Raw genomic sequence first — 23,835 nt, forward strand, 5'->3', positions numbered from 1 at the left:
ATGACTGGGGAGGAATGAAGTGGTTGCCCTCCTCCTCTTAGGGAGCCTGGAAGCTTACAGTTTTGTGCCACGTCTTGGTTTGGCTTTGCATTATGTCCGAACCAATTTCTGGCATTTTATGCACTTTGGCTTTGTGCTTTCCCTCCACTAATTCTTTAATCCTTTTTCAAACTGGGCAACTTAATGCAAATGGTTGAGCTGTGTCTCTTGTTTTTCCATTAAACAATTACAGCTGTGTGCAGGGAGTTTTAGCCTTCCTAATCCAGCCTCATGAACTCCCCCTCCAGCTATGAGCCTTAGTAAAAAAAAGTTTCCACTAATGGTAAGCAAAACAGGAACTTTTTTTTTTTGACCCTGCCGTGTAGCTGTAATGGGAGTTGGTGGTTTTGCAGAGGTTGTGGCTTGGTAGGGAAGGGATAAGCCTCCCTGTGTACTACTTTCTCTGTTAACAGTTCTCCCCCCCCCCCAAATCCCTGTGGCTATAATTAATTAAAGAATAACATTAAGCTGCGCAATAAGCATGACATGAAATTTGACCTTAAGCTGGTGGCTATTGTCACATCTTATGCCAGTGGATGACATGATGAGTGCAAAATGGAAGGCAACTCCTGCAAGAGTTTTAGCTTTTAGCAGTTACATTTTAAAACAAGGTTTCTTTCAGTTATAATTCCATACCAAGTAAGGAAAAGATAGCTGTTTTCCACGAATGGGCACTTTAAAAAGCCTCCTTCACCTGTATTTCTCATATTCTCTTTCCTAGGGTATTGCGTTCAACAGACCCAGATCGCTTCCAAGTGATGTTTTGTTATTTTGAGGATAAAGCTATTCAAAAAGACAAATCGGGTGAGACTGTATATAGATTGTGTTTTACTTAAGGTAGACAGATTTGTGTCTGGCTGTAACAGAATTAAACAAACTTTTACCAGTTTTCATTTCATATAAAGGTAAAGGGACCCCTGACCATTAGGTCCAGTTGTGGCCGACTCTGGGGTTGCGGCGCTCATCTCGCTTTATTGGCCAAGGGAGCCGGTGTACAGCTTCCGGGTCATGTGGCCAGCATGACTATGCCGCTTCTGGCAAACTAGAGCAGCACACGGAAACGCCGTTTACCTTTCAGCTGGAGCGGTACCTATTTATCTACTTGCACTTTGACGTGCTTTCATACTGCTAGGTTGGCAGGAGCAGGGACCGAGCAACGGGAGCTCACCCCGTCGCGGGGATTCGAACCGCCAACCTTCTGATTGGCAAGTCCTAGACTCTGTGGTTTAACCCACAGCGCCACCCGCGTCCCTCATTTCATATAATGTAGCATAATTATTGGGTTACCTTTTTGGTGGCTTCCTTCCCACAAGGGGGTAGGTGGATAATTTTTGTCAGGACTCTGGTAGGGAAAGAGAGGTTTAAGCCCATCCCCACACGCACAAAAATTGTGCAATTTCCCTTATGGTGGATTGTTAAATAAATAAAAAATAACATGCACATCTTATGTGTTTGTTTATGATACTCGTTTGCATCCTGCCTCTTCAGGATACAAATCTATCCAAAGCAACTTCAAATGTTTCAAATTGCACCAGTAAAACCATAATGAACAACATCATGACAAATCATCAAGATCCTTCCCCCTGGGCAGTGTGCAGTAGACAGGCTTGTGGGGAGAAGAGATTGTCCAGCTGTAACAGAAACAGGCCCCCAGTGTTGTCTTCACCTGCCTGCTTGTCTCCTGGAATCTTTAGCATTAGGCAGTTGGTGGGAAATGGTTTTCATGCAATTAAAGTCACCTTTAATGGAGACTTGAAGGATTTAAAGGACGGACGGAGGTTAGGCGATACATTCATTAAGTCCAGGGGAAATGATTTTTAGGATGGAGGCATGAGTGATGCAAAACCTCCCCCTTTAGCTCTACCGAGAAGGAAATCTGTCCCAGAGTTTCAGGAGAAAATGGGTAAAAAATAAGCACAGCCAACATTTCTTTTCTTTTGCTTCCTCCTTTCAGGTATGATGCAGTGTGTCATAGCCGTAGCAGATAAGGTGTTTGAAGCCTTCCTCTGCATGATGGCTGACAAAGTAAGTTAACCAGGGCAACGACAAAATGCCTCCTTAGGTCAGCCCAAATCTAGAGTGCTTTTGCAAACGTAGTGCAGAACAGGGATGGGGAACCTGTGAACCTTCGATGTTGCTGGAGTACAGTTATTGTCATCCCTCACCTTGGCCTCTGCCAACTGAGGCTGATGAAAGGTGGAGTCTGACAACATCTGGACAGACACCAGTTCCCCATCCTTGACTTGGGGCTGCATCCAATTTATCTGTCCGCTACGAAAGGACCCTTGTGCTAATAGATGGGTGAGTTTCAGCTGTGCACAACAGAGGAACCCCAACGCAACAGTGGCGCTGGCAGAAACTCCTTGTGCAGTAGATTTCACAGTCTTATCGTGAAACAAAGCTACTACGCTAATGCGTTCCCTTGCACAACGTTTCACTGGCACAAAGCGTTTCGCCAGCATAACAAGTCTACCTCAAATTGACTTTAATAAGTGCTCCATTGGATACAACCCTGATGCACTTCCACGTTAAATCCTTAGGCTAGCAGATTGGCTCCTCTGCTGTTGCTCCGACACATTGAAAAACTGTTGCATAGAAACGGCAGGTGGAACTTCCTTTAGCCCTTAATTGAAACCTGTCCTAAAAACCTTCAGAGTGGGTTTCTCCCTGCATTTAGAGCACTGTGGATCCAGGAATAAATGAGAACAATCTGAGGGTCAGTTCAGATTCAACAGAGAACTGTGGTTTGGGTGGAACAACAAACCATGGTTTGCTGCTAGCCTGGAAGTTAGGGAGAGAATTGTAGCGTGGAGAGGAAGAAGGAGGAGGGAGCATATGAGCATGAAGATCATTCATATAACACTCACCCATGAAATCGTTAGCTAATAACATGGCCTTGTATTTCCTTAACTTTACGTGGAACTGAAAAGCAGTGTGGTTCTGTTGGAGAGAGATCTATCGACCGCATGAATTCAGGGCTCATTCTTCTTACATCGCAAAGCAATAGCAAATGCTCTAGGTGACGGCAGAACCTTTCTGAGGAGCAAACTTGGCAATGGTTTTTATTGAGTACTGCTCAAAATAGGACATTAGGGTTCAGCAAGCTGGCGGCTGTCTTGTTGTTACTCTCTACCCCACTCATTAATGGTGCTAGATAAGAGATAAATCCTAATGCAAAGCCAAGTCCTATTTTCCTATAACAGTCTTAGACATTTTTATCCAGATATTAGCGTACATAGTATTGCGACCTTAAGCAGTGATTTAGCAACTGTTTTAAAGGAACAACAAAAAGCCTCATGTTTCTCTTACACGTTTAGGCCAAAACAAAAGAAAACGAAGAAGAGCTGGAAAGACATGCTCAGTTTTTGCTGGTGAACTTCAATCATATTCATAAGAGGATCAGACGGGTTGCCGATAAGTACTTATCTGGCCTTGTAGACAAGTGAGTGTATTTTTAAATATACTCTCCTTATATTGATGTTCATGCAACAGCCACTCTCCCTTGGTTTTTGTAATTTCATTCCCTCCCTTCTTTCCCACCCTTTGCTAGACTGATGAAGACTTTTGTACATGTCTTTTTTGTTCCAAGGTTCCCTCACTTACTTTGGAGTGGAACAGTGCTGAAGACCATGTTAGATATCCTCCAAACCCTCTCCCTGTCTTTGAGTGCAGTAAGTATTTTCATATTAACCATATTATTATTATTCGATTTTGAAACTCCTTTGTAGAGTTCTTGCACTGCATATGTTGCTCTGCCCACATTTGCTTCTGCAGAATGTTGAGCAGAAGCGATTGCATCCCTTGGGCTGAAACATGGTTCCTTATCCTTGAAATAACTGGCCAGCCCCTCTTCGTTTCCTCCAGGATACTCTATTCCACTTCTCCCTTGGTTTTCTGTTCCATCCCGCAAAAGACACTCATCACTGTCCAGTAACTGAGAATGATCAGCCTTTGTTGGGTTATTGAGAACGCCTAGGGCTTTTTTCCTGAAAACCTTTTGAATTTTTGTAGATGTTGGGTTCTCCCATGCATGCTGATACTTCCCTCTGGAGTAAATCTTGCACAAATCTAGAGTGGAGTTCCTAAGATGGTTGGGTGGCGCCTTGTACATTTCCTTCCAACAACTCCTGCAGCCAAGCTGGTGCCAAATGTATTGCTCTGCTTTCCTCTGGACCCTACTGTGGCGATCAGACAGGGCCCCCGGACGTTTGACGGTCTATTGACCCTATGCCACCACTGTGATTACTTTCTTCGCTGCTACCACCCCGTTTCTCACGGGGGACACGGAGTCCAGACAGTTGTTAACATAAACAAATAATCAAGTTTATTTTTAAATGCAGGAACAAGCTTATGGTTTCAGTTACAGTGGTGCCTCGCAAGACGAAAAGAATCCGTTCTGTGATTCTCTTCGTCTAGCGGTTTTTTCGTCTTGCGAAGCAAGCCCATTGACGGATTAGCGGATTAGCGCTATTAGCGGCTTTTAGCGGCTTTTAGCGGCTTATCTGCTGATCGGATCAGCTGATAAGCGGCTTAGCGGCTTAGAAAATGGGGGGGAAAGGGGAAAAAACCCACAGGAACTCGCAAGGCATTGTCGTCTTGCGAAGCAAGCCCAAAGGAGATTTGTTTTGCGAAGCACCTCCAAAACGGAAAACTCTTTCGTCTAGCGAGTTTTCCGTCTTGCGAGGCATTCGTCTTGCGGGGCACCACTGTAGCTTTTCTTGACAGTTTCTTAATCTTAGTTCCTAACAACTTCAAACTGATTATCCCCAACTATCTACCTGACTCCACCTGACAATTCCTCTCACTCTCTCACAATACAACTCTACCAACCTACTGCCTATTGCTCCCTCTTCCTTCTCCAACTCCCAAACCTCAACTGACTTTCAAAACCTCCCACTCTAACTTTGACTGCACCCCTTGCATTCCCACTGGCCAATCACATCACACTCATTTAACCCTTTCCTTATGACCCATCCTAGGAGGCAAACGCCACACCTACCAGCGAGGTGTGGGTCCTGTCTTCTGGGCAGCCCGGGATCTCCATTCACACTGCCCAGGCTTGCGCCTCGGGGAAGTCACTTCAATGCTGCTAACACAGCAAAAACAACATGGGAGGCAGCAGTTACAAATTACCCATCTCTGCAGCCACAGCAGGCACTGTGATTCTGCAGCAGTTGTAATTCTTCCCCTGGAGGCGCACTCCATTGTCTTTTGAGACAGACGGATGTCAACACACAGTATTTCTAAGAAAGTGATCTGATTCTTGTTAAAGGGTTTTTTTTTTTCCTTTTCAGGACATTCACAAGGACCAACCCTACTATGACATTCCAGACGCCCCGTATAGAATTACTGTTCCCGATACGTACGAAGCTAGAGAGGTGAGACATTCCAGGATGCAGAAAGATGAATTGAAGTTTACTGTGACCTTTTCTAGATTTGCATCTTCTCGCTCCTGCAGGTGGTTAATGCTTGAAGGCGACTAATTACTTATGTCTGGCCTCATATGATTTTTCCTTCCAGATAATTTGGCTCATTTCTGTTTCCTTGCACTGCAGCAGTATTGCACTGCAAGAGTAGCATTTTGTCTGCCTTTGCCAGGCTGGAGTAGATGGGCTTACCTAGTTGCATATGGGCGGAGGAGCAAGAGCCCATCTTCCTCCCCACTTGCCCAGTGTGCCCACCCCATTTCCCTTGTCCTAGATTTCCACATGTGGGGATTGGTACATGGGAAGCTCCCTTATAAGGAATCAGGCTGATTTGGTCCTTCTAGCTTAATGTTGTCTTCGCTGCCTGACAGTGGCTCTCTGGGGAGGCTGGGGGATGAACCTTTTACCTTCTGCATGCCAAGCAGAGGTTCTTCCACCAAGCTATTATTGGTGAAAGGCAGATAAGAAATCTAATTAAGAAACAAAAGAAACCCAATTCTGCTCAGGCTTGGTTGAAATTAACGGATGTAAGTTAGTCGTGTCTATTAATTTTAGAGGTTCTACTCTCTGAGTTGGACCAGCCACCCAAATAATACTAAATACATTTATCAAATATTAATAATATGGGGGGGGGTTGATCAATGTTCTAGATAAAGCGCAGGAATCGAATGCACAATTTGAAACCATGCCAGAGCCTGCTTAGCTTTTCAAATGTGCTAGCAGTTTTACTGCCGCATGTTGGATATTTTGCATGTGCGCCCGACCCAGCTTAATATTTGCTTTATAGTCGCACCTTGGAAGTCGAATGGGATCCGTTCCGGAAGTCCATTCGACTTCCAAAACGTTCGGAAACCGAAGCGCGGCTTCTGATTGGCTGCTGGAAGCTCCTGCAACCAATCGGAAGCCATGTCGGATGTTGGGCTTCCAAAAATAGTTTGCAAACCTGAACACTCACTTCCGGATTTGCCGTGTTCGGGAGCCAAAATGTTTGAGAACTAAGCTGTTCGAAAACCAAGGTACGACTGTATTTTGCTTTTATTATTCAGCACAACAATTCATTTTACCAGCTGACTGTTTTGTGTCTCTTTTTTTTAGAGTATAGTAAAGGATTTTGCTGCACGCTGTGGAATGATCCTCCAAGAAGCCATGAAATGGGCCCCTTCGGTCACCAAATCTCACTTGCAGGTAACTTCTGCAAGTTGTAGCTAAATATTGGTGTGTGTGTGTGTGTGTGTGTGTGTGTGTGTGTGTGTGTATTATATATAGATGGAGGTATACTATCTAAAACAAGGTACTCCCTCTCTTCTCCCACAGAAGGGAATGCCATTTTCGGTATATTGTATTAGACATTGTTTTAAAGTAGTATCAGTATCAAACTTTATTTCGGTCACAGACCAGCATAAGATAAAACATACGGACCTTGTTTTAAATTTTCTGCTTGCACTCAGACTATTCTCTCTGCTCTTCTTTCAGGAATATTTAAACAAGCATCAGAACTGGGTATCTGGCTTGTCCCAGCACACAGGGCTGGCTATGGCCACGGAGAGCATCCTCCACTTCGCAGGCTACAACAGGCAGAACACAACTCTGGGGGTGAGTGAGGACAATCACCTCTTTGGTTAACTGGCCAGAGTTTGCTGTGTGTTTTTTTTCTTGGTTTTGCGACTATTTTATACAAGTGGAGCCCAGTGCTCTCTGGGGAGTTAACAGTTTTCATTGAGGAGGAGTTCGCTCTGAATTCACGTAACGCTTTCAAGTTTTCCAGCGCCATACAACTCAGTTGCATTGCAGTGCCTGAGCTTGCTTTTTTCCTACTGCCTGCCGCTCCCTTTGCCCTTTTTGTGTCCTGTTTCTTAGATCGGAAGCCTGCAGGCAGGGACTGTCTTATAACTGGGGTCGGGAAGCCGCTGCAGGAGTCTTTTCCCGGCTAAAGAGTGGGATCAAAACACCAAGAACACCACCACCTAGTTCAGTTAGCAGATTCACTGCCACAAGATGTGGTGATGGGTATGGGCTTAGTTAATTTTAAAGGCGAGGGGGCTGGACAGATCCATGGAGGTCTGTGAGTGGCTATTATAGATGCAGTGACTGTGTAGAACCTCCATGTTCAGGCATAGCATACCACTGAATACCATTTGCTGGACAGCAGCAGAAGGGGGGCGGGCTGTGTGCGCGCGCGTACACACACACACACACACACATACACGTATTTTTCGCTCTATAGGACGCACTTTTCCCCCTCCAAAAATTAAGGGGAAATGTGTGTGCGTCCTATGGAGCGAATGCAGGCTCCTTGGCTTGAGCGATAGCAAAGCAAAACCTCTGAAGCGCAGAGGGAGCACTCCCTCCGTGCTCTGGAGGCTTCGCGTTGCTTTTGCTGAAGCCTGGAGAGCGAGAGGGGTCGGTGTGCACCAACCCCTCTCGCTCTCCAGGCTTCAGGGATAGCTGCCTGAAGCCTTCGGAGCACAGCGCGAGTTCCCGCTGCGCTCTGCAGGCTTCAGGTTCCTTTCGCTGAAGCCAGGAGAGCAAGACTCTCCTGGCTTCAGCAGAGAGGGAGAGCTGCGCAGCGCCCCTTCAGCCAAGTGGGAGGGGAAATGGAAGGGGCTCCGTTTCTCCTGCCACTTCGCTGAAGGGGCATTGAGCAGAGAGGGGGATAATTTTTTTTTCTTGCTCTCCCACCCAAAACAAGGTGCGTCTATGGTCGGGTGCGTCCTATAGAGCAAAAAATTTGGTGTATCACTTGCATTAGGGGTCAGCAAACTTTTTCAGCAGGGGTCCAGTCCACTGTCCCTCAGATCTTGTGGGAGGGGCAGACTATATTTTTTTTGGGGGGGGAATGAATGAATTCCTATGCCCCACAAATAACCCAGAGATGCATTTTAAATAAAAGCACACATTCTACTCATGTACAAACACCAGACAGGCCCCACAAATAACCCAGAGAAGCATTTTAAATAAAAAGACACATCTACTCATGTAAAAACACGCTGATTCCCGGACCGTCCGTGGGCTGAATTTAGAAGGCGATTGGGCCGGATTCGGCCCCCAGGCCTTGGTTTGCCTACCCATGACTTACATAGTAATTGTATGTGTGTTTGTTTTTTTTGTAGGCAACCCAGTTAACTGAAAGGCCTGCCTGTGTAAAGAAAGACTATTCCAACTTCATGGCTTCACTTAACTTGCGAAATCGCTATGCTGGAGAAGTAAGTACAGCAGTCTAAGCCCTGTGGCATTAAAACAGGGGTCATTATTTCTTTCCCTCTTGCTTTGTTTCTCTTCACTAAATTGAGTGACATTTGCTCATTTACAGTAAACTGTTTATTGTGGCATGAAACATTATTTTGAACGTTATACGTTTTAGTATCTAAAAACATTTTATGTAGAAGTGAAAACAAACCGTGTAACGTTTCTGGCATCCATCATATTCTTCCTGAGCTCCTAGTACTTTTAAAAGCTTTTGGTTGACCAGGGATTCTTTCGTGGATCATGACGTGCAAACAAGAAGTTTAAGCTTGGCGATTCAAAAGGAATGCAAGAGAATATTCGGGAATGTTTTATTTTAATAATTTTTACCCAGCACTTCTTTACCTGAAAATAAACTTAAAAGTGGTTTGCAGAATAAGATTGATTAAAACATCATGAAATAAAGACAACTCGGAATCCACATTTTGCAAAGGCTATAATAGTAATCTTGCCATGCTTTGGCAGGGCAGGGCTGAAAAGCTCTTCTTGACTGTAGAGTAACTGGAAAACATTCAGGTGACCACAAAGATAAACACTAGACATTTAAAGGTTTTTGCAAGCCCTGTTAACTGATTAGAAATTCTCTTAACAGGTCGCTGGGATGATTAATTACTGTCACGCCACAGGCCGTACCTCAGATCTCAGTAAACTAATGATCAAGCAGCTCAACGAGGCCCTGGAACCGGGCCAGCCTGAACACTACACTCAAGTCATGTTTAAGATGACAGCCATGTTGATAAGTAGCAGAGGTAAGGACAGCAGTTCGATTTTCCTTGCTCTGCCATGTGTACGTGCATAGAGAAGAGAAGCCTCAGAAAAGGATGCTGAAAGATGAATTTCAAACTGGTTCTTTTATTTCTCTGTAAAAGAGAATTCTGTCGACTGGTTGATGGGCAAATAATTATTCAGCTTTGTACAGCTGTAAGGATGATTTATTGATTGATTGTTTTATTTGTTTAATCAATCAATCAGTCTCTTGCCCATGCTTCACCATAAGGTCCCAGGGCACGTTACAGCTATTTATTTAAATATTTGTAGACCACACTTTTTTTGGGGGGGGGGTGCATACAACACACAAAATTGCAAAAGCATCACTAAAAGCATCAGTGCCTACCCTTAGATCATAGGGTCGCAGGATTAAATAGCTACAGATGCTTATAGTTGAACAAAATGTTTGTGTGATAAATGCAAAACGTTGCTTATTTGTTTTGTAACTTACGCTCCACTCCTTTCATTTCTTTCCTGGAGTCCTATTAATTTAAGTGGGTCTACATTAAGTATGACTAAGTCTGGACCCAACCCATTTAAAATACTCTTTTTTAAAAAAATGTACCGTATTTTTCGCTCTATAACACGCACCCGACCATAACACGCACGTAGTTTTTAGAGGAGGAAAACAAGAAAAAAAAAATCTAAACGAAATAGTGGATATATGATTTTTGTGGTTCATGCTGTGGCCACAGACATGTGATCTGACAGTGAGTTTGGAGTAGCCCAATGCAAAAATCCTGAGGATCCATGTGGATCCATGCTTTGTAACCATGGAGGAGGGAAGGAAGGGGAACCATGGATCCTCTGCTCACGACTGCAGCAGATCCCCCCCGCCACCCACAGGCATTCGCTCCATAACACGCACAGACATTTCCCCTTACTTTCTAGGAGGAAAAAAGTGAGTGTTATGGTGCAAAAAATACGGTATATTGCTACGTATAAATGTTTACATTTCAGATACTGACCCTCAGCTCTTGCACCACCTGTGTTGGGGCCCACTGCGAATGTTCAGTGAGCACGGCATGGAAACGGCCATCGCTTGTTGGGAATGGCTGCTCGCTGCCAAGAATGGAATAGAAGTGCCGGTAAGGAAAACAAAAACACTCGCAGCACAATCTGAGATGCGTTTATGCAGAAGTTAATGTGTTAAAGGGTCCCTAGTAACTGTCCCTAGTAACTCTCTTTATGGTTGTAGTCTTAAGAGTCATTCTCCAGAAGGAATCTGGAGTAAAAATTTGACATAGCTTGAGAGGCACAGAGAGACATGGAGATCACGGTCTTCAACTTCCACTGCCATCTCTGCAATAGTAGTGACACTTTTAGCCCAGTAGGAGCTGGATAACTATGCGGGGGGTGCTGTGGTGTACACCACTGAGCTTCTTGGGCTTGCCAATCAGAAGGTTGGTGGTTCAAATCCATGCGACATGGTGAGCTCTCCTTGCTCTATCTCGGCTCCTGCCAACCTAGCAGTTCAAAAGCATGCCAGTGCAAGTAGATAAATAGGTACCACTGTAGCGGGAACCTAAACTGCATTTCTGTGTGCTCTGGTTTCCGTCATGGTGTCCCACTGCACCAGAAGCGGTTTAGTCCTGCTGGCCACATGACCCGGAAAGCTGTCTGTGGACATATGCCGGCTCCCTCAGCCTGAAAGCGAGATGACTATGGCAACCCCATATTCGCCTTTGACTGGACTTAACTGTCAGGTCCTTTTTTACATGTAACTACTGTGCTTGGCATATCACTTCCACACATTGGGTAGTGGTGGTTTGTAAAGATTGTGCCATGATATGTAGAAATGCAGTCAGTTTTTTTAGCAAGAGTGGATAACTTGGGCCAGTTTTCTTTGAAAGTGGCCTTATATTGTTTTTGGAATACATGTGTGTTTAAGGGAAATATTCTAAAAATATCCCATGAACTAGGTGTACACATGCATGCATTTCTGTGTACTAACTAGCATACAGAACCAAAAAATGTGTCTCAAAGTTCACTGTATACCCCAGCACTTAGAACAGAATTTAGACCAGCGAGCAGGAAATGAAGCAAACGTTTGTGTTCCTCTTCCCTCCCAGTTCATGCGAGAAATGTCAGGGGCCTGGCAAATGACCGTGGAGCAGAAGTTTGGCCTCTTCTCTGCCGAGCGGAAAGAAGCAGATCCCTTAGCTGCTTCGGAAGAGAGCCAGCCCATACCTTGTCCCCCGGAGGTCACACCGCATTACATCTGGATAGAAGTAAGTACTCCTCTCCTGCAGTCGCTAGATCCTTACTGCAGAGCTGGAGCAATGTTCTGTGCTGGTGGATTAGGGCTCACGGGAGAGTCGGGAGGGTACAGATCCAGCAAGCGTTCTGGAATGGAAGGAGAGGGTATCCAGGGTTTTGTCAGGGCTAGGATGCCTGACAACGGAGGCTAGTAGCAGATCTTTCAGGACCCTGGACAGAGCCCTTGGCTCAGACAGTTTGCACTGGTAAGAGCTTCCAATACCCTTTCAAGGCTTCCTTGTCTGGGGCCTTAGAGGGGCAGCCTTTGGGCACGAAGCCTAGCATTGAGGGGCTAATGCTGATCACATGCCCTGGGTTAGCAGGACCCTAAAGAGTCACTGAAGGATGCGGGTGGCGCTGCGGGTTAAACCACAGAGCCTAGGGCTTGCCGATCAGAAGGTCGGCGGTTCGAATCCCCGCGACAGAGTGAGCTCCTGTTGTTCGGCCCCTGCTCCTGCCAACCTAGCAGTTCGAAAGCACCTCAAAGTGCAAGTAGATAAATAGGTACCCCTCCGGCGGGAAGGTAAATGGCGTTTCCATGTGCTGCTCTGGTTCGCCAGAAGCGGCTTAGTCATGCTGGCCACATGACCCGGAAGCTGTACGCCAGCTCCCTCGGCCAATAAAGTGAGATGAGCGTCGCAACCCCAGTGTCGGTCACGACTGGACCTAATGGTCAGGGGTCCCTTTACCTTTTAAAGAGTCACCGACAGTGGATACTAGATGGAGAAAATACATTCTATCAAGGCAGCTTCGTGTTTTCCTTGCATTACATTATTAAAGGACATTGATTTGATATCCACAAACCTAAGGAGTGATTCTTTATGTAGCGAACCCTTCCGATGAAATGCTAGACGGCAAAAGTTGTTCCGTTTTCCCCTTGGCAATGCAAGGCCATCAGGTTGGGCTATGACACCACCTGGTGGTTGAAGGCAGCATGAACATTTTTGGAAGTAGACCCAGAACCACTGTCGAACAGCTCTTGCTGTCAGAAAGTTCTTCCTGGTGTTTATATGTCACCTTCTCACAAAACGTCAGGGGAGTGTACAGCAACATTAAAAAAACAAAACCAGAGCCACTAAAATGACTATCTACTCAGAAAAAATTAAGCAGATGGCATGGGCTTGTTGGCATAAAGCCTTCAAGAGACTCCTGAAAACTGAAAGCTTGCTGAATCTCTCTGCTGGAACGGTGTTCTGCAGCATGGTGGCAGTAAATCCCTGATTTGTAGTTGAGGCCATTCCAGTCTCTGTAACACAGGTAACAATTACGATGGCTCCTTCATATGATCTTGGGTGGTCGGGATATGAGGGCTTTCATGTTCTCCCCTTTTGAGATCCTTTAAAGTGTAAGCATGCCTTGTGGGCAGTGAGTTCTGTAAATTTAAAAGCGAGCTTGCAGTCCGTGTTTTAATTCTGTTGAGAGAGGCATATAAGCATTTCTCTTGTTGACGCAGTTCCTGGTGCAGAGGTTTGAAATCGCAAAGTACTGTAGCTCTGACCAGGTGGAAATCTTCTCCAGTCTGCTCCAACGATCCCTTTCTCTGAACATTGGGGGATCAAAAGGCAGTATGAATCGGCACGTGGCAGCGATTGGACCACGTTTCAAGTAAGTGGGTGCCTTTCTTTTTTTGGGGGTGGGGGTAAAGAAAGAAAGAAATAGGAAAATGCAACATGGGAAAGGCTTTGTAACTTGGGTGTATCCTATCCTAGTCCTTGACCAGTCTAGCCTCTGACTCTGTTACAAGGGTAGCCAATATGGTGCCCTCCAGGTATTGTGGACTCCACCACCCATCATCCTTGACCGTTGACCACACTGGCTGGGGCCAGTGGGACTTGGTGTCCTCAGCATCTGGGGACATCATGTTGTTTAGCCTTGCTCTGTTGAACCCAACTATGTGCAAAAGAAAATGAGCCTAGGGCAGATCTCTAGTTGGGAGATGGATGTTCACTGCATCTCTCTTAATAAATTAGCCAAATCCATTGATACGGAGCCATCTTGAAGATGATGGTTCAGCCTAACTCATTGTTTGCACCTCTATTCACCAGACCAAAAGCAAAACCAAACCTATTTCCCGTGTTCTTTGCCACACCTGTGGCGTGAATCATGAATAGAATCCAGGTCAGAGCTATGAAACTTAAATGGGCGTGATTTTTCAGATAAGAATAGGTTTGATTGTCAATTACATTTATGGGACAATGTAATCAGGACACAATCTAGGGTGGGTTAGAGTTGGAACGTAGGATTAGCAGCTCTGCAGTTTCCATGTTCCACTTGTCTAAATTATAGATTTTGGAAGTAGTGACTCAGGGAGAGTTAATCCCCCTTTCATCTCTTCTGAGCCGTTCTGCCTTTGCACCACCGAAATCTGGAACTGACCAGCTTTCCTTCAGCACTGGATTTTGACTGTTCTCAAGAGAACACCATGCTGCTGAAGGGTACAATGGGATCACATTTCAGGGGGGGTGCCTTCATTTTTATTTTCATTTTAAAAAAGAAAGAGCTTGCACTTGCAGCCTTGGTGCAATAAAACAGGGCTAGGGAATCCCTGTGGCTTTCCAGATGTGTTTTGACTCCAGCATCCACCAGCCGCAGGTGTGATGGGGAGTTGTAGTCTGGCAACATCTGGAAGGCCAAAGGCTTCCCACCCCTGCAATCAGGCACCCTCCATAAAACGTGGCAAGCACTGTGTGTGTTTGCCCCTGTTCAGAGCATGTGTTGTAACAGGCTCCTGAGCCCCGATCAGTAATATATGCTTCTGCATCAGCCCGCACAGGATTATTATTTTTGTAAAAGTGAAATCAGAAACCTGTTAGCGTGTGTAGGGAAGAGTATTTGCATTCCTTTTCATGTATTTATGTATTCATTACTTTCGGGATTATTTAGGCTGCTGACTCTGGGATTGTCCCTGCTTCACGCTGACGTGGTCCCAAATGCAACGATTCGCAATGTCTTGAGAGAGAAGATATATTCAACTGCTTTTGATTATTTCAGGTACTGCTGTGTTTTTGCTCCTTACTTAACATGTGAGAAAGGTGAAGTGGACAATCCAAGCGCCCCCCTTATTTTCTCCCCTGCCCCAACATACCAGCGCAGCAATAAGATATTGCAACTCTGTATGTTTTAGGTAGCTGCCCTGAAAGTGGAAAAGAGCTACGAGTTAAGAAAGGGTGTAATCTTTGAACTGTGCTCCTAATAGCCTGGTTATGTGAATGAGTCTTGGGCTCACCTGCTCCCTTTTTCTCTTTTTCTTTTTCTTTGGAAGTCTTTTACTTCAGTTTTAACTGCAGCATTAAAAAAAGAGAGAGTCAACTCTAAGCTATGATTTATGATCCTGGCTTGTTTCCCTAAACCAGGTATGGTTAAGCTGTGGCCCTTCAGATGCTGTTGTACTACAACTCCCATCACCCCAAGCCAGCATGGTCAATGATCAGAGATGATGGGATTTGTAGTCCAGTGATATCTGGAGAGTTGCTGGTTAGCCACCCTTGCCCTAGGTCATAGTTAAGTTTAGCCACAGTTTAAGGTTTGGACAGAACGATAGACCGCAGTTGATTGAAAATGGAAGTGAAAGATGACCATGTCTTCCAAGGTTCTTTCATGTAAACATTACAGCATAGTTTAGGATTTCATCTCAACCAGGCCATTGTCTCTTACCCGAAGCACCTGCACTCTTCTAATTTATGCTTTGTGTGTTTAAGCTCTGCTCCGAAGTGTCCAACCCAAGGGGAAAAGAGGCTGCGCGAGGATATCATCATCCTAATCAAGTTTTGGACTGCCATGTTCTCTGACAAGAAATATTTGACAGCCAGCCAGCTTGTTCCCCCCGGTGAGTCTTAGATAAGAAAGGATAAAACAACTTTCCTTTCCCTTTTTCAGTTGTCTGGTTCGGTGACGGGACACTTCCTTTTCTTTTTAGATAATCAAGATACACGGAGCAACTTGGACATCACTGTTGGGTCTCGGCAGCAAGCCACCCAGGGATGGATAAATACATACCCTTTGTCCAGCGGCATGTCAACGATCTCCAAAAAATCAGGTCTGTCTCACATGACACTTCCTTATCCTGAGCCCTGCTAAACTCTTCTTAATTTATGTTTTATACTCCCATCCCCTAAGGGAGAACAAAGGGACACACATACTCATTTGATTCTCTGCAAAACCTTTAGAGGATTGTGCGGTCTAGACAGAATGACTTGTTCAAGTTCACCCTGTGAGTTTTCATGGCTGAGTGAGCCTTGACGCAGGATCTCTCCAGTCTTGGTGTGACCCCGTAGCTATTATGCTACATTGGCCTAGTATTACAGGTTTTGGCCGACAACAGTCTGCAAGCTTAAGGTTGTTTTTAGCACTGTTTAAGGTTGTTTTTAGCGGCAATGCAGAAAATTGAACCTGAGGCCTTTTTTATTTATTTATTCCCCCCCCAATAAAATTTATTAAGTTTCAAACAGATATAACACATACTATAAAACCAATGCAACAAAAAATAAAATAAAATAAAAATAAAACAAATATAACAAGTGATAACCAAAAATATAACCACAAACACATAAACAATAAAAATTAATTAGCTAGTTAAACTTCCAACTTCATAAACATATTACTTGACTTCCTCTAATCTCTTCCATCTGAATTTCCTTGTAACTGAATGTAGCAGTTTTCCAATATCATTATTCAAAAAACAGTATTCCGATTATAATCAGATTTCTTAACTTTTCTTAACATTCTATGTCTCATTTATTTTTTAATCCTAATTTAATCCTAGGCCTATTTAGTACTTTCAAGTAACTACTCATCTTTAATATTACAATATTTATTCAAATAATCTTTAAATTTTTTCCAATCTTCTTGATATTCCTCTTCTTTCTGGTTGCGGATTGGGCCTTTTTTATAAGAAGCCTGTGTTCTGTGTTTTTAATTTATATATATATATGACCCAGTTTCAAGGGTTGTTGTTGTTGCAAGAATTTGCACAACGTATTGACCTCAGCAAGAGCCGAAAGTAAGGTTTCAAATCTGTCAGGGAACTGACATCGGAGCCAGAGGCGGAGGGAAGGCTCTCAAGTGATGCTGGAGAGGGACCCAGCAGGGAGAGAGGCAGCTCAGCTGGGGAAGGAAATCAGCGTAACACCATGGATAAAGGGGGGCAGATGGGGGAATCGGCGAGAGGGCTCCAGGACTCTTCGCTGGACACCAGCGGGGAGAGCACGGGTCCTCCGCTACCCACGCCTTCCCTGCGCAGAAGACATCCGTGCAGGGAGAGTAGGAGGAGACTTGGCGTCAAACAGCTTTTATGCTTTTATCCGCCCACTGACGGATTCTGCTAGTGACTGAGGCAGCCACGAAGTGAAGGGCTGTCCAGACAGGAAAGGTTTAACAAGCCAACTTAGCCAGGAGTGGCGGTAACTTACGCACGAGCAACCCCATATTCACCACAAAATCCAACCGTTTTACTTTCCTGGTCTGTGCCTCTCTAAATGTAGAGAATGCAACATCTTTATCATTATTAATAAGATTTCTTCTCTGTGCTTCACTCTACAGTCCCAGGGCAAGTTATAACACTTTGAAAGTACCATATTCAAATAGTTAAAACAAATTTACAGTCAAGAGAATAGGTGGGGTCATACAAAATACACATCTGAGGGGGCAATGGCCAGTGTAAAGAGTTGTTTCTTCAGCATATGATGATTATTTCAAGGACTTCTCAATTCTATAGTCAAAGCTGTGTGTCCCCCACGCATAGCAGTTCCACGATGCTGCACTTATACGTGATAGGAAGCCCAAAGCCATGTTGCTCAGCATTGTCTATGGTGATCAGCAGTCGCTCTCTAGGATTTCGGGCAAGAGTCTGAAATAGTCTGCTGCCTCATGAAAGGCACTAAAATAGCACAGCGCTGAAAGCCAGTGTCCACAGTGGTTTTGCATGGAATTGGTCCGCCATCAGAAACCCTTACAGAGCAAGAAGATATGAAAAGAGTCTTGAGAAAGCTCCCTGTGTTCTTTTTAAGGAATGTCCAAGAAGACCAATCGAGGTACCCAGCTTCACAAGTACTACATGAAAAGGAGAACGTTGCTGTTGTCACTGCTGGTAAGCTGCTTTTACTTTTTCAGTAGAGTGGATTTGGCTTATACACGCTTGTTAGCCACCAGTAAGGTAAGCAAGAGTTGAGTTAAGGTAGTGAAGGAAAACGCAGGAAGCTGTTCTGTTCCAGGCCAGACTGTTTGTCCATCTAGCCTACGGGCAGACAATATGGTAAAGTCCAGAGGTTGCTGGGCCAGAACTCCCATCATCCCTCCCCCAATGCTGGCTGGGGCTGATGGGAGTTGTAGTTCAACAGCATGTGGAGAACACCAACTTGGCTACCCCAATCTAGTCTAGTCTAGTCTAGTCTCCTCCATCTGACAGCAGTTTTCCAGGGTCTCTCTAAGGCAGGCTTCCTCAAACTCGGCCCTCCAGATGTTTTGAGACCACAATTCCCATCATCCCTGACCAATGGTCCTGCTAGCTAGGGATAATGGGAGTTGTAGGCCAAAAACATCTGGAGGGCCGAGTTTGAGGAAGCCTGCTGTAAGGGGTCTTTCCCATCACCTTGCAACGTGATTATTTGATTTGGAGATGTCGTGAATTGGACCTGGAATCTTCTGCATGGAAAGCAGCTGTCCTGCCACAGAGCTGTGGTCCGTCCACGCAATGCATGCATACTATATGAACGATGTTTCATCTTTGATCTGACAGAACTTTGTTTTCTCTCCTTTTATTTATTTATTTTCCCTCTAAAGGCTACTGAGATCGAACGTCTCATTACATGGTACAATCCTCTCTCATCCCCGGAGCTGGAGCTGGATCAGACCGGGGAGAACAGCGTTGCGAACTGGAGGTCAAAGTACGTCAGCCTGAGTGAGAAGCAGTGGAAAGATAACGTCAATTTGGCGTGGAGTATTTCGCCTTACCTGGCCGTCCAGCTTCCCACCAGGTGAGAGTCCCTGTTTAAGAAGGAGATGAGACTTCATTCCACTCTTCTTTTCAGGGCAGTGACCTTGCTACTTGGACCTTTTGAAGTTGCCGCGAGCCTTGTGAGATATCTGGGCCCATCTGATTTTGGCATCATGTGAAACGGACCTCTTGATAATATGCTGGCTGCAATATGCCCTCCTGCAGAATGTAGCGATCAGTTGGCCACGAGACTATCTTTGAGTTATCCCGATCCCAACTGTATATGGCTTTGCACACCAATACAAGCACCTCAAACCTAACCTAGGTTGACCATCTCAATGAGAACTACTAGGCCTCTACTGGGCCAATCCATCCTTTATTCTAAAGGCCAACTCCTTTGGGCCAAAGCTGCAGTACCAAATGACGTTTCTACCACCTCCTGATGACAAGTAGGGAGAAGGGACCGCATCATGTTCATTGTGTCCCAGTAATCCGTTCAAACTGCTTGTTGCTCTTAGGTTTAAAAACACAGAAGCCATTGGAATGGAAGTGACTCGTCTCGTCCGCTTGGACCCAGGAGCAGTTAGCGATGTGCCAGAAGCAATAAAGGTAAATGTCTGTGCTTGTTTTGGCTGTGCCTGTAACCTAATGCTTACGAACACCACGAGGAACATGTTTGCTGCTCTGAAGATGCTGCTTGTATTAGGCCCAAAGTGATAAGGCATCATTTTCCTGGATGCTGTAGCATCATCTAGCCTTCCTTGACCTGGATGCCTCTGGATGTTTTGGACTGCAGGGCCAGCATCTTGCTTATCTTAATCAAGCTTGCTGGATCATGACCCTTCAGGCTATGCCAGGGGTCCTCACCCTATGGGGGCCTTTGAGGGAATGCGCGGTGGTCAAAACGTCTGACACGGAGCAAATTCTGTGCCATGTAAAAATAAATACAGTGGTACCACAGGTTATATACGCTTCAGGTTACATACGCTTCAGGTTACAGACTCTGCTAACCCAGAAATAGTCGTTCAGGTTAAGAACTTTGCTTCAGGATGAGAACAGAAATTGTGCTCCGGCGGCGCAGCAGCAGCAGCAGGAGGCCCCATTAGCTAAAGTGGTGCTTCAGGTTAAGAACAGTTTCAGGTTAAGTACAGACTTCCGGAACGAATTACGTACTTAACCTGAGGTACCACTGTAATCAGATTCCGGTCCCTCTTCCCATGTGAACGGGGCAGACACAGGAGCAACGGCTGTCCTTTCGCAGCTTGTTTGGTCCCAAGAATTTCTTTCATTTTTTTCAAAATCGCAAAGGTGCAGCATCCTGGCTTTTGTAACTATGAGGCTTAAACTTGTGGATGGTGAGAATGGGCCTTTTCTGTGGTAGTTCCTTGTTGGTAGAATGCTTTCCCCAGGGAGGCTCGCCTGGTGCCTTCGCTTTAGGTGCCAGGTGAAAACATTCCTGTTCTCCCAGGCCTTGGACTGATTAAACAATCTGTGGGGCCGGGGGCATAGTTTTGTCTGTTATGCATTTTTGTTTGTTATGTATTTTTGTGCTTTTATACTGTAAACCACCCTAGTGTTCCTCAGATGAAGGGCAGTATCTAAATTTAACAAACAAGCGAACAAATGGTGTTTAAATGATTAGCAGAAAGGTACAGCATTCTTCAGGGATGCGGGTGGTGCTGTGGGTTAAACCACAGAGCCTAGGGCTTGCCGATCAGAAGGTCGGTGGTTCGAATCCCCGCAATGGGGTGAGCTCCCGTTGCTCGGTCCCAGCTCCTGCCAACCTAGCAGTTCGAAAGCACGTCAAAGTGCAAGTAGATAAATAGGTACCGCTGTGGTGGGAAGGTAAACGGCGTTTCTGTGCGCTGCTCTGGTTGGCCAGAAGCGGCTTAGTCATGATGGCCACATGACCCGGAAGCTGTACGCTGGCTCCCTCGGCCAGTAAAGCGAGATGAGCGCCGCAACCCCTGAGTCGGCCACGACTGGACCTAATGGTCAGGGGTCCCTTTACCTTTACCTTTTACAGCATTCTTCAATCTTCCTTCTTTCCAGTGGGCCCTCCTCCAGTTTGACCACTTGAGTGACTCACTCCCATCTTGGCTTTTTGGTTCATTATTTCCCCCCCTTTCTGCTTTCAGTACCTCGTCACGTGGCACACGATAGATGCAGACGCTCCTGAGCTGAGCCACATCCTTTGCTGGACGCCCACAGACCCTCCAACGGGCCTTTCTTATTTTTCCAGCATGTATCCTCCTCATCCTTTGACAGCTCAGTATGGAGTTAAAGTCCTTCGTTCTTTCCCTCCGGTAAGAAACCCAGCCTTTTTTTTACAGGACGCTCTTAGAACTCATTTGTGCAAAATTAGGGATTTTGGTCTGTTGTCTTTCTGTGCTAGAGGGGAGGAGCAGGACTGCCCTGATCTATTAGCGTTACTGTGATGCACAAACTGGAACAATATTTTCGTTTGAAATATTATGTGGTGGCCCTTGACAGCATCAGGTTGGGGAAAATTAGTACCACATCTCTGTTTGTTTCAAAGGGAGCATTTCTTTAAGGTGGGGGCCAATGGGTAGTTGTCAGTAATATTCCAAGCACTGTTGTGAGAGTAAGGGAGCAATCTGTTTCTGAAGCCAGGATTAGGTTAAATGCATTTGCTCTTTCAAGAGAAATTTATTTTCCTTCCCTAACTTGAGAAGAAGCAAATCCTAACTGCTTTTCTCTTTCTTCTTTTCTATTCACACCTCCCAGGATGCCATTTTATTTTACATTCCACAGATTGTGCAGGCACTTCGATACGATAAGGTAAGGCTGCACAAGTACTGAACAAGCCAGGAATCTTTGTTTTAAGGAATGCATCGGCCACCTTTCAGGACAAAAGCCCCCTCCCAAGGCAGCTTGCAAACCCTGGTTCCAGCAACATACAAGTACAGAAAAACAATCCAATTCCAAATTTAAAAACAGCCGTCTCAAAACCCACCATGCAACACTTCAACAGAAGTCAGAATGAAACAAATATTTCTAAGGCTTGTTTAAAAAGTGGATAGGACCACAGTTGTCCCTTCTGGAAGAGAGTTCCAGAGATGTAGAGGGAGTTGTTTAATGTGTATCCTGTTTAAAGCTGAAACAGACTTCTAAGCAATTTACAAGCACAGTGGTACCTTGGCTCCCAAACAGCTTAGTTGTCGAACAAATCAGCTCCTGAACGCCGCAAACCCGGAAGTAAGTGTTCCGGTTTGCGAATGTTTTTCGGAAGCTGAATGTCGAACGCGGCTTACGCAGCTTCCGATTGAGTGCAGGAAGCTCCTGCAGCCAATCGGAAGCTGCGCCTTGGTTTTTGAACAGTTTCGGGAGTCGGACGGACTCCCAGAACGGATTAAGTTTGTATACCACTGTATACAAATCAATTGCACAAGCGTTAGAATAAAAATAGCCGTAATTTAAAATGTGCGACAAAGCAATCCTCATTAAAACACAGTAAGCGTAGTCATAGAATCCTAGACCAACAGCATCTGGAAGGATCTGGGTTGTGGGAGGCCAGAATAAGGTCTTAACAGGCGGATGGATTCATGTGTGAGTGGGTTGTCTGTTATTGTTGGCATCTGTCTGTCTCGGGAGACGGCGGAGGAGTGTTCCTTTGGGAGCGAAGTCAAACTGTTAGAAGCAACAGTTTCCATTAGGCCCTGTTCATATTTCAGTCCCAAAATGCTACCTCTTGGGGGAAATCCTCTGGGTAATGGGACTCCTCGCTTTTTCTCAGATGGGCTACGTGAGGGAGTACATCTTGTGGGCTGCCGCCAAATCCCAGCTGCTGGCTCACCAGTTCATTTGGAATATGAAAACCAACATCTTCTTGGATGAAGAGGGGCATCAGAAAGACCGTAAGTGCTTTATACCTTGGGCCGTTTCCCGACATCAGGGGTGGGAGCCCTTTGACCTCCACGTGATAATGGGACCACAACTCCCATCATTCCATCATCATCCGCCAAGCTGATGGGAGCTGGGGTCCAAGCATATACATAGAGCCACAGCTCCCTTATCTCTGCTTTCCAAGTTCCTCGGGTTATGAAGCTTGTGGTGGCACCATTTTAAGCCCTCTGCCAAAGTTCCCATTACCCAAATGTCATTTTTCAAAAAAAACCCCACCACCTTGCTGATGAGCGTATGAGTCCATCCAGTCTGGCTGAGGGCATTTGTGGCTATCAAGTAGTTTTCAGCGCAGAAGTTGAGGCCATGCATTTCTACTTACGGCCCCACCCTGCCCAATTAAATAGGATTTTGGTGTGCTGAACTTCTGCCCGGCTCGTTCCCAATGTTTTTACTCCTCGGAAAGCACATTTATTGTGAAGCGGTTTTGGAGAACGTAGCTCTTAGTGTCTCGTGTTCCTTTCTTTACTTGACTCTTCACGCAGCTGACATCGGGGAACTGCTGGAGCAGCTGGTTGAGGAAATAACGGGCTCATTATCTGGGCCAGCAAAGGAGTTTTATCAACGTGAATTTGATTTCTTCAATAAAATCACCAACGTTTCAGCCATCATCAAGTAAGTAATAGACGCTCAGAAGATTGTGCAGACAATTAGTGGTTATGATTGCTCTGCCTGGGGCCTGAATCTCCTCCACCCCCTCAACCTTGGGGGGGCAGTCTCCCCAAAAGATATGGGCCCCCCCAAAACAGCTTGGCCCCCATGAGTTGGTACCTCTGATTTTGGATAAAAATTTAATGGGTTTTTTATGTTGCTGTAACCCCGCTTCCCCGGTATGTATCTTATGAGAGGGAGGTGTATAATTTATTTATACAAATAAGTTAATTAAAATAATTTTTCTCTCTGCTTAAAATATTACTGGTAAAAACCTGCTTATGGCTATATAATGTGTTTTTGTTTGAATGTGTGAATATTATAACGTATTTAGGTTTATGTTTCTAAATACGTTGCAAATTGCTTTTAAGACCTCTCTGTCACAAGCTACTAACAAGTCTCATCAATAATAATAATAATAATAATAATCATAATAGCAATAAAACTGCTAGCATATTTGCAGAGATATGCAGGGTCTGGTTTTGTTTCAAATTGGATGGGGGGGGCTGTGTGTTGATATTCCTGCTTTTGCTGCATTGCTTGGGGTCCCTTCCACATTCTATGATCACTGTCATCCTGTGTTATAAACTTTAT

General features: G+C 45.1%; 1 protein-coding gene across 2 annotated transcripts in view; it reads left to right on the forward strand.

Moving 5' to 3' along the window:
• The window catches only part of PI4KA (phosphatidylinositol 4-kinase alpha), a 95,729-nt gene that overhangs the window by 57,064 nt on the left and 14,830 nt on the right, over window positions 1–23,835 (forward strand). For both annotated transcript variants that reach the window (XM_083478986.1, XM_083478985.1), the window contains exons 23-44: window positions 761–843; window positions 1,994–2,064; window positions 3,357–3,481; window positions 3,629–3,710; window positions 5,334–5,417; window positions 6,561–6,650; window positions 6,939–7,058; window positions 8,576–8,668; window positions 9,301–9,457; window positions 10,437–10,564; window positions 11,549–11,707; window positions 13,189–13,340; window positions 14,619–14,726; window positions 15,434–15,561; window positions 15,652–15,771; window positions 17,741–17,820; window positions 18,513–18,706; window positions 19,185–19,275; window positions 20,805–20,972; window positions 21,415–21,468; window positions 22,424–22,544; window positions 23,076–23,205. In XM_083478986.1, coding sequence (XP_083335112.1) covers window positions 761–843; window positions 1,994–2,064; window positions 3,357–3,481; window positions 3,629–3,710; window positions 5,334–5,417; window positions 6,561–6,650; window positions 6,939–7,058; window positions 8,576–8,668; window positions 9,301–9,457; window positions 10,437–10,564; window positions 11,549–11,707; window positions 13,189–13,340; window positions 14,619–14,726; window positions 15,434–15,561; window positions 15,652–15,771; window positions 17,741–17,820; window positions 18,513–18,706; window positions 19,185–19,275; window positions 20,805–20,972; window positions 21,415–21,468; window positions 22,424–22,544; window positions 23,076–23,205 — 2,538 coding nt within the window. The remainder of the gene's footprint in view (window positions 1–760; window positions 844–1,993; window positions 2,065–3,356; window positions 3,482–3,628; window positions 3,711–5,333; window positions 5,418–6,560; window positions 6,651–6,938; window positions 7,059–8,575; window positions 8,669–9,300; window positions 9,458–10,436; window positions 10,565–11,548; window positions 11,708–13,188; window positions 13,341–14,618; window positions 14,727–15,433; window positions 15,562–15,651; window positions 15,772–17,740; window positions 17,821–18,512; window positions 18,707–19,184; window positions 19,276–20,804; window positions 20,973–21,414; window positions 21,469–22,423; window positions 22,545–23,075; window positions 23,206–23,835) is intronic.

This window comes from Podarcis liolepis (genome assembly GCF_965112155.1).
Source record: "Podarcis liolepis genome assembly, chromosome: 15".
Classification (NCBI taxonomy): Eukaryota; Metazoa; Chordata; class Lepidosauria; order Squamata; family Lacertidae; genus Podarcis; species Podarcis liolepis.